This window comes from Benincasa hispida, chromosome 7 (genome assembly GCF_027475165.1).
Source record: "Benincasa hispida cultivar pf3 chromosome 7, pf3_genome.v1.1, whole genome shotgun sequence".
NCBI lineage: Eukaryota > Viridiplantae > Streptophyta > Magnoliopsida > Cucurbitales > Cucurbitaceae > Benincasa > Benincasa hispida.
Window position 1 is genome coordinate 57724698 of NC_143484.1, and position 10082 is coordinate 57734779.

The 10082-nt window shown below is 33.9% G+C and overlaps 1 protein-coding gene across 1 annotated transcript; it reads right to left on the bottom strand.

The window, feature by feature from the left end:
• Positions 1–1553: 1553 nt before the first annotated feature.
• Positions 1554–5403, bottom strand: LOC120080745 (high affinity nitrate transporter 2.5-like). Its single transcript, XM_039035369.2, has 2 exons — positions 3865–5403; positions 1554–2170 (listed from the first exon to the last, which is right to left on the bottom strand). The coding sequence occupies exons 1-2, from the start codon at positions 5016–5018 to the stop codon at positions 1801–1803; spliced, it is 1524 nt and encodes a 507-aa protein (XP_038891297.1). The 5' UTR covers positions 5019–5403; the 3' UTR covers positions 1554–1800.
• Between the last annotated feature and the right edge of the window lie 4679 nt (positions 5404–10082).

Sequence of the window (10082 nt, forward strand, 5' to 3'; positions counted from 1 at the left end):
TCCCAACTCAATCAGGATTAAGGTCATGTTACCTATGGTCATCCTAGTGAATTGAAGTCTTTGTCATGAATGACGTTATATAACGAGACTATACACTTCGTGGTCCGGTATTATACAAACTCCTTTGTATAAGACACCTCCACTTGCATGTCTCCACATGAATGATCAGGATTAGACCATCTGTAGCACATCACAACACTTGTAATTATCTACAAAGCGAGCCGTTTCCGTAGTGTCACCAAGATAAGGTTCCCTCCTATATCCATATACTACAAACCATTTGGTTATCACTTAAGGTATGATCCACTTGTATGTCTCCACATACATGCTTAAGTTACAACGACAACTAGGGATCTTAGTTTATTAGTTTGTGGTAAAGCAGATAAAACATCTCATGTTTCATAGACAACAATGAAGACAATATCTCATATTATTACATCACAAGCGTTTGTTCAATACAAGTGTTTATAAACTACAGGACCCAACGAGAGTTTAGGGCATCAACCCCAACAATATTTATACGTAATGAATTCACACATCAAATGAGTTTTAAGAATATTTAGACGAAAAGTATGCAATATATAACAAAAAAACCATAAAATGAATTTTTTTTCCTGAAACATTTTCCAGTAAGAATTAGTGAAAAATAAAGATTTTTTCTCTGATGTTCCTCCAAATTTAGAGGAAATGAAAGTGAAACTGTTGAAGAAATATAGTGTCATTCCATTGGCTTTTACGATGATGGGGGGATTTAATAGGAAGAAGAAGATAATGAAATTCACGGAGAAAAATTGGCTAGAAAGTTTTGATTTCGCTTTAGTTTCTCATTTTATTTAACCATATTTATACAAGAAATTTAATGGGTTAATTGTTGTTTATTGCCCAAAAAAGAAAGAAAGAAAAGTTCTAAAAATTAAAAGAGAAATATTACAATCCATATTTTATTCAAACAAAGATGGATAAAATTATTGAATAAAAAAATTTCAAAACAAAAGTAGTAATCATAAAAGCATATTATTTAGAGGTCAAAAAACTGCATCAGATACCCAGACATATGAACTCAACTCTGCATTCCAAACATAGACATATGAACTCAGGCTAAATAACTCTGCAACTCAAACACAAATATATAAATTCTATAGATAGACATATGAACTCTAGACATCTTATCTCAACTTAGAACCCCGAATAATCCATAGTGATCATGATAGATGGTCTATATATTCATATAATTCCACCATCATGACAATTGTTTTTTAAATACTACTCTAAAAGTCTAGGTTGTGAATTTGAGCCAACAACCACTTAAATTTTGCAAAAATGTAGGAGTAAAAGCATTTTTTTTTTTAAATCACGTTAAACTGTTAATTTATTAAAAAATATGCTTATACTAAAAATACAAACTTTCGAAACATTCAAAATTACAAAAATAGTCTCTTAATTTTTGTAACAATTAATGAATTTGATAGATACAAAAACAAAAATTATCATATAAGAACTCTATTAAATTAAAATAAAATAAAATTTATCAATAACATATTAGAGACACAAGATTTATTAGACACTTTTAGATATTTCTAAATAAACGCTAATTTCAAAGTTTAGAGACTAAACATATGATTTAAGCTGATTTGATTTATGGTAAATAAATAGGATGGAAAATATAAGGAGGGACCCTCTAAAGAAGCTAGTCGAGTAAATTTGTCCATGAAGATGGAATACTCAACGAGAAAAATACTTGGATACATTCTAGAAAGTAACTATCTTTTTACGTCTCGAAAAGGAAATTTGTTTTGCAATTTAAACATGAGGGGAGGAGGAATCATCAGCATCAGCAGTGCCCTTAAGGCTTTTGCCTCTTTCAGATCGACTATTCTCAGCAAATTTAAGGCTAGCCATATGGAAGCCTTCGGCTTTCTCCTCAGAGGTCCATTCAGACAAGTAATAATCTTCCTCTGAAGCAATTTTCGAGGAAGGCCCAAATAACATACTGCCCCATTGAGGAAAATAAATCAATACAATTGGGAGGGTGCAAGCTATTATCATCACTCCCATTAGAGTTATTCCTCTCTCTTTTGTGTATCTGTTGCCTCTAAAGAATATCAGCTGAGTCAGCACCGACCCCACGTTCCCACCCCCGCCCGTCATCCCCGATATTACTCCTAATGATCTGTCACCAAGGATTCAAATATTTATTGATATATCGATATATCAGTTAATCCTAGTAATTTCATGATTGATTATGTATCTATCCACGTTGATATTTTCTCGATAAATTCGATATTAGATAACATTTTTCCACCTTGAAGTGTTTGATTGTTTTTTCATTGTTATATTTGGAAAAGTATATAGATATATTAATACAAGCCATGATTTAAGTCAACAAAATTAGGAGGTGTGAATTGTGTTAGGCAGTATACTTGAATAGGTTTGAAATTTTGAAATGGAGTGTGTTTTTTCTTTTTCTTTTTTTGTTTTATTCTCGGCTTTTATTTGTTGACATTAATGTCGTAATTATTAGAATTAGTTGTGGTTTTAGACCCGGTTGAATAACTGGACCCCTTTATTTTATTTATTTTAATTTTATTTATAATATAATAAATTGATGGGCTGGTTTTGAGTGTCCTTTTAGACCTCAGTTGAATAATAATATAAAAGTTGTTAAAACGAGCATAGTTCAATGAATGTGTTTAGTGACTAAGAAGGGTCTAGTTTGAATCCTCCTATTCTATATTGTGCTAAAAAAAGCGAATATAAAAGTTCACAAATTAAAATAATACTTAAGCCTGTTTTTCTTTAAAAAAATATCAATATACACTTCTAAACTTTAGATTGTATTAATTTAAATTTTGAACTAATAATTATATCAAATCTAGTGCAAACCATATGATTGTTTTAATTAAACTTCTAAATTGTTATAAGTGAATCAATTTAAATTTTTTATTAAGATTACATATAAAAACAATTCATGCATCTAATTCTTACACGTATATAGATTTCCAAATGTCATATTAATAAAATAGATGATTAAAATTGATTCAGGAACAATTTTCAAAATATAACATTATAATTGAGAGTCTAAATTAATCCGCTTATGAAAGTTTAGAGACATAATAGATAAAATTATAAGTATCACAATATTTATATTGATACACTTATGAAAATTCAAAGTTTAGATTGATACAATTATTAGTTTAGAATTTAATTAAGAGTATAAATTAGAGTTAGTTGTATGGAGATAAGTATTGGGAATGCAATAAAAAAATCGCAAAACCAAAAAATCAAACCGAATTTAACCATTGGTTTGGTTTATTGAAAAAAGCAAACAAAATCCAAACGTATACAAACCCTTCAAAATAAACTTTAAGTTAGGTATCTTTTAGTATTTTCTTCTAAAGAAAATTGCCTTTTTGTATTTTAAGTATTATTGTACATGCATGATAAAAGACCAATTATTATGGGGTATGTATAATTATTGCTGTGTATATAATGTTTGTTATTTATAAAAATGACAAGAAAAAAAAAAAAACAAAAATGTCAAATTTTAAAAAATATATATAGAAACATAAACCCAATTTTAATTTGAAAGTATAAAAAATGATCCATTCAAAATAAAAAGAAAAAGTTAAAATATAAATAAAAAATTGGAAGAAGAAAAAAAAAAAGAAAAGAAAACCAAAAAATCAATAATAAACTAAATCGAACAAAAATCAGTTATCAATTTTGTTTTTTATTAGACAACAATATAGATCTTATTTTAAAAAATAGATCAATTTGATGAGCTCAAAATTGATAAAACCGAATCGAATTTCACATTTAGAAAAGCATTGTTATTAAGAAGAAAGGGATTGTAGATTTGTGTACCTTCGAGAGACAAAGGGAACAACACCAAAAGTAAGTCCACAAGCAGCTTGAACAAACACTGAAAAAACGATCATGATCGCAATGGAAGCACTTAATGAATTAACCAATCCAAGAATCACACACAAAACTCCTCCAATTGTCTGCACCAACCACAAAGCCCACAATCTCCCTCTCATCCCATATCTCTTCGCCACCACATCCGACAATACTCCGCCGTACGGCCTCGAAAACAGATTCGCCAACCCAAAACTCGCCGCCACGATCCCCGCCGTATGCAGATTCAAATTAAACCTATCGTAGAAGTAATTCGCTATTACATTATCAATAGTCAACTCCACTCCAAAACAATACCCATAAGTCAATGCCAAAATCCATCCCCTGTAATTCGTCATCCCATGGTACATCACTTTCGACAGTTTGTCTTTCGCCTTCTCCCCTGTTTTTTGAAGCCGCCGGAAGTTTCCGTCCGGCGTGTCCTCGCCGAGGAGGAGAACGGCGAAGGCTGAAAGCGTTTGGAACAGAGCTGGGATGAAGAAAGCGATTCTCCAAGCGGTGAATTTCGTTGCGCCAATGTGTTCGATGATGGCGAAAACATATGGCATGATTAACTGTGTTGCGCCGCCGCCTAAGTTCCCCCAGCCGCCGGCGACGCCGTTGGCGGTGCCGACGACGTTGGAGGAGAACATTGAGCTCATCCAGAATTGGGTTGAGACGAATGTAGCGAGGGAGAAGCCGGTGAAGAATCGGACCAGGAGAAACGAAACAGGGGATGAGGCTATTGAGGTTAAATAAACCGCCGGTGAAGTTATGAGAATGAGTGAAGCGGAGGCGAGACGTGGTCCGACCAAATCGCAGGCGGAACCCATCATGATTCGAGCGAAGACGGCGCCGGAGACAGAGGCGATTCCGGCATTTCCAATGTCGGTGTCGGTTAAATTGAGGTTGTCGCGGATCACCGGAAGCAGAGGAGCCGCTGCAAAACTGGAAATGAAACAAGCGCAGAAGGAAATCCAGGAAAGGTGAAATGTTCGCATATGGGGAGCTGCAACGGAAAATATGTTGAATTTGGTGGATTTGTGTTCTGAGTCGACCGGGAGAGAGAATTTCCTCGGGTGAGGCAGCGGCGCCGCCGTGGCTCCGCCGTCGACCTCCATGTTCGACGGATTAACAGGGGGTTTTGAATTGGGAAGGAGTGTGGAATTTGTAGGATTTAAATGGAATTGAAATGGCTTTTTGTGGGATTGAAGAAAGAAGTTCTGGGAGATGAAAACAATGCTGGGATTCGCGGTGTCTCTCACAAATTTTTTAAGGCTAAAAATTGGTTTGAATTTCTTTACAAAAACAAACAACGACTTGGAGACATGAAGAAGACGATTGTGTATAAAGGGATGAATACATGTATATGATTATCAATGAGGTCATTGATTTTAATCGGAGAAAGCAACTCATTGATTTTTTTTTTTTTTTTTTTTAAAGAGAAATACTTGGGAGCATGTGCATTTAGGAGTGTACAAGTTTGGTATGATATTACGAATAACCAAGTACGAGAGGAATCTCGTTGATCGATCACTAACCAAGTACGAGGATCCAGAGGTATGCGTTGATGGGGTTCGGGGCAACGCCACTGAAACATATTCAAAATTCGTATTTAGCTTATTTAATTATTTATGGTTATTTACTATTAGAATTTAGGGAAGTGCTCTCTAACCGTGACACAATTTTTTATATTGAGAAAATATTCTCTTGAATAATATTGTTCTCCCATAATTCATCTTTAGTGAACCTGTAGATATTTTATATTTTTTTAATTGTCAATTTCATAACCATGTGGTTTGGTCCGATTTTTTATGAAACTGGAGATCAAACTGAACCGAACCTTTATGTTCTTGAAAGTTATTAACTGAACTAGTTTCTATGATTTACTATCGATTCGGTTTTGATTTCGGTTTTTAATCATTTGAAAGAAAATAGGAGTGGGAGAATGGAGAGAAAAGCCATTAGAGATGAGGGAAGAATGGATTTTTGGAGAGAGGGCAAGATGAAAAGTCTCCGGGGAAAAAAGACGTGACCATTGAATTCGAGCCAACAACCCCTCAAATTTGGCAGATATGTATCAGTAAAAGCTTTTATGTCATTTTTATCACTTCAATGTTGTTAATTTATTCGAATATATCCTTATTAGTAAAAATTACAAACTTTTGAAACATTCAAAATTAATATATATATATATATAATTTGGGTAAAAATTAGGGATGTTAAAAAAAATTCTGAAAAAATCGATAAACCCAACCCAACCCGTGTGATTTGAGTTGGGTTATCAACTCATTTGTATTAAATTCGTGGATTCACCTAATATAACCAAAACCATTCCGAATTTATTATTAACTTTAATATATATATATATATATAAATATATTTTTTTTGTTATTTATAACACAAGTATTTATACATATATTGATTTTAATTTTATTTAATTCTAATATTTTTTGAATAATTTATTCTTTACAATCCTTAAAAGTAGTTTTTTTGTATTTTAGAAAGAAAATTTTCCCAGTATAAATTGAAATTGAATAGTTAATCTTAATTCAATATATCAAAATAATTAGATTAGATTTTTACATATTTTCATTTTGCTTCTTTTTAAAACAAAATTTTAAATAAATAACCTAATTAACCCAAATCAACCCAACCCAAATATTTGGTTATTTGGGTTGAAAAAATTTACAACTCCAATTATTGGGTTGGGTCTAAAAATCTTTCAACTCAACTCAATCTAACCCATGAACACGACACCGCTAGTAAAAATTAATGAATTCATTAGATCATAAATAAAAGTTATTACATAACAACTCTATTAAATTAAAAATTAAATTTATTAATAACATATTAGATACACAATTCAAAGTTATAGATTTAACAATTTTAAATATTCATAAATAAACACTAATTACAAAGTTGGAGACTAAACATATAACTTAGGCTAATTTTATTTATAGTATAAAAAAAATAAGTTGAAAGCTCAAGTAATCATTTAAGGCCTCAAAAGTCTCTTGTCCCTCCTCAATCGAGATCTTTCCCCTTCCATTTTGTTGAATCTAACACAAAAGAGATTATGGACAAAATCAACTAATGTGTAAGTTGATCTAAGTGAAGTGAAGAACTCCGTCGATGAAATGGAAGAGCCAGCACTCCTTTGAATCTATCTACTCAATCTTTCTTTTTTTTTTTTTTTTTTTTTGTCACAGGGATGAAAATCACGAAGCTCACCGTATTGTCCATGTTGTTGCTAGTTTCGAAGATGATAGAATTTTTTGAGATTCTTTTTATTCCAATCGGTTGAATATTGTAAATGAGAATTGCTACCGAGATCTACTAGTGGTTGATTTTTAATGAAGTTCTCTTTTAAAAAAGGGAAAAAAAAAAGGTGGAAAATATAAGGAGAAATCCTCTACAGCAGCAGTGGAGCAGACTTGCCCATGGAGCTGGAATATTTTACAAGCAGCACTGAGTCAACTGACTTGACAATGGAGATCTCCCTTTTTCGTAGTGAAAAGACCGGTCTGTCCTTGTGATATGTGACAGATCAATGGGAATGGGCACAAACGTCAAGACAAGGGATATACTCACAGATTCTGACCTTTTGGTTGAAAAGTCCAGTCTGTCCTTTTCATCTACGATAATGGTGATGGGCATAAAAGACAATACGGGGGTATATTCACCACAGATTCTCGAAAAGAAAAATGTCATCGATATGCATAACGCTTAGATACTACTAAATACAGTATAACGTGAAATCTCTTGAATTTATTATATGACACAATAAATTGATTAAATACGAAATTAAAATCATTTATATATATTTTTTAGAATATGTGATATTATTATACAACAACAAAGAGGATTCTACAGTCCAGGATCAAGACAACAAAACAACAAAGCATAAACAAAGACATGGTATCAAAATCAAAACAAAGCCAACTGGATAAGAACAGAACAAAACCAACACATAGACGCAAACTCGCAAACCACCAAACATAGACGCAAACTCGCAAACCACCAAGAGGATAGGTAGAGAGAAAAACCCAAAACCCCATAAACTAGAGGCTACAACAAAACAGAGAACAATGTGAAGTTCAAAAGGAAAAAAAACATCCGTACACACACAAGATAAGACCAAGAAGGTCAACCCGCTAGGAAGTAGCACGAGCACGAATCGTAGAAACCATAAGGTGAACTAGGGCAGACACCGACCTCGGTCGACCTCCATGCAGCCGCCGATTACACTACTGCCATATGTAGTATATGGATGCACATCATAAAACACAGAACAACTTACTACGCACCCCTTTACCCGGCCCCACTCGCACAACCAACTTAACTCTACATCCCAACCAGCCAACAAATGCGTCGAACCCAACTAACGCAACACACTAGACCACACCTCTCTCCCAAACCCATACTAAAAAAATAAATGATCCCGTGACTTCACACCTCCCCACACAGAAGATACCTCCCTCTGACAACACACCCCAACTCCTCAACCAATCCCGCGTACCCAACCTATCCTTCACTGCTAACCATGCACAGAATGAGTGACGCGGAATACCACCCCCCACCTACAAAATACCAGCCCAAGACACCCTATGACGACGAGGACGTATACTCTCCCAAGCACTAGCGATAGAGAACCGACCACTAGCATCCGACACCCAAACCCAATAATCCTCTCCCCTCACCCTAGGCCCCACTGCTTGGATAAAACCCCAGATCTCAAGCAACTCCCAAGACACTGTAGGCCACCTCCAACCTCCCTCACCATCGAAGAACTCCGACAACCGCGCTTCCAAACTACTCCTTGCATCACGAACCACCATAGACCCGTATGAATCCAAAATCGCGCCCTCCGGTAGCCAAGGATCCCACCAAACAAAACAAGACTGTCCATTCGCCAATCATCAAACGAACCAGATGCTTGAATATATCTGTACTTCGCAAGATAGCCCTCAAGCACCAAGACCTCCCAACCTCACTACTAACAGCCCAAAACGACCGTCCCACGCAAAACATACGCTTCCACCCACGCCACCGAAAGTGACCCCGATTTAATTAAGAGAAGCTAGAGCAGCTTCATGATAGCAGCTTGGTTCCAAAAGGCCACATGCTTCACATCCAACCCTCTCTCCCAACGGCACACACACCTCATCCCACGCCACCCGTGCACCACCCCGACCCACCACACTACCCTTCCATAAATAACTACGTAACAGACGGTCAACCTCATGAGTTACACACGCAGGTAACACGAATATGCTACACCAAAAAACCTGAAAGGACTGTAAAACAGACCTAACAAGCTGCAACCTCCCAATAAATGAGAGGGACCTCGCTACCCACCTTCTAATACGAGCTATAATTCTCTATATCAAAGGCGCACAATCCACAACCCTCAACCGACCCGCCAATAAAGGTAAATCCAGATACCTAACTAGCAACGAACCAAGAGAGACTCCCATTTATATATTTATCATTTTTATGTTATTCATGTTTATAATTCAATAGTTTAAAAAAATATTTTATATAAACTTTATAAATTCTAGAGACGTTATTATTATGTAATTCTACATTATTCTCTAATAAAATTATTTTTCTTTTGTTTCGTAAATATAATTAACACACTTAATAAATCATTCTTTACTTTTTTTTGTCTTCTTTATGTTCTTTATTTGTTGATTTTATAGCAATGTTCATAATATAGTTTTTATGATAATATTGGTTTCCAATTTTGATAATTACAAGTCTGTTAACAATAATAATCACCGTCTTTTTATTTAACCATCCATTATAAACTTATTGATTATGCATTAAATTGTCATTTTTATGTAGTTAGTTTATAAAGAATTAAAAAATTGGTAAATTTTTTAACTAATTACAAAAGTATTTTTATCGTGTGATCTGTTTCAATAACATAGTTATTGGGATTTGTGATTAAAATAATCAGACAGGAAATTAAATTCATAAACACGACTTTCAACTATATTTTTTATATTATTAATTAGGACTTTCCTCATATATTTTAAAAAATCAAGTCAAATTTATAAAAATAAAAAAAAAGTTTTCAAAAGGCTTATTTTTATTTTTAAAATTTAACCAGTGTTCAAATATTTCACCAATAAATATAAAAACGAAAGGTTGGAATGGAGGAAAAAACAAGCTTATAT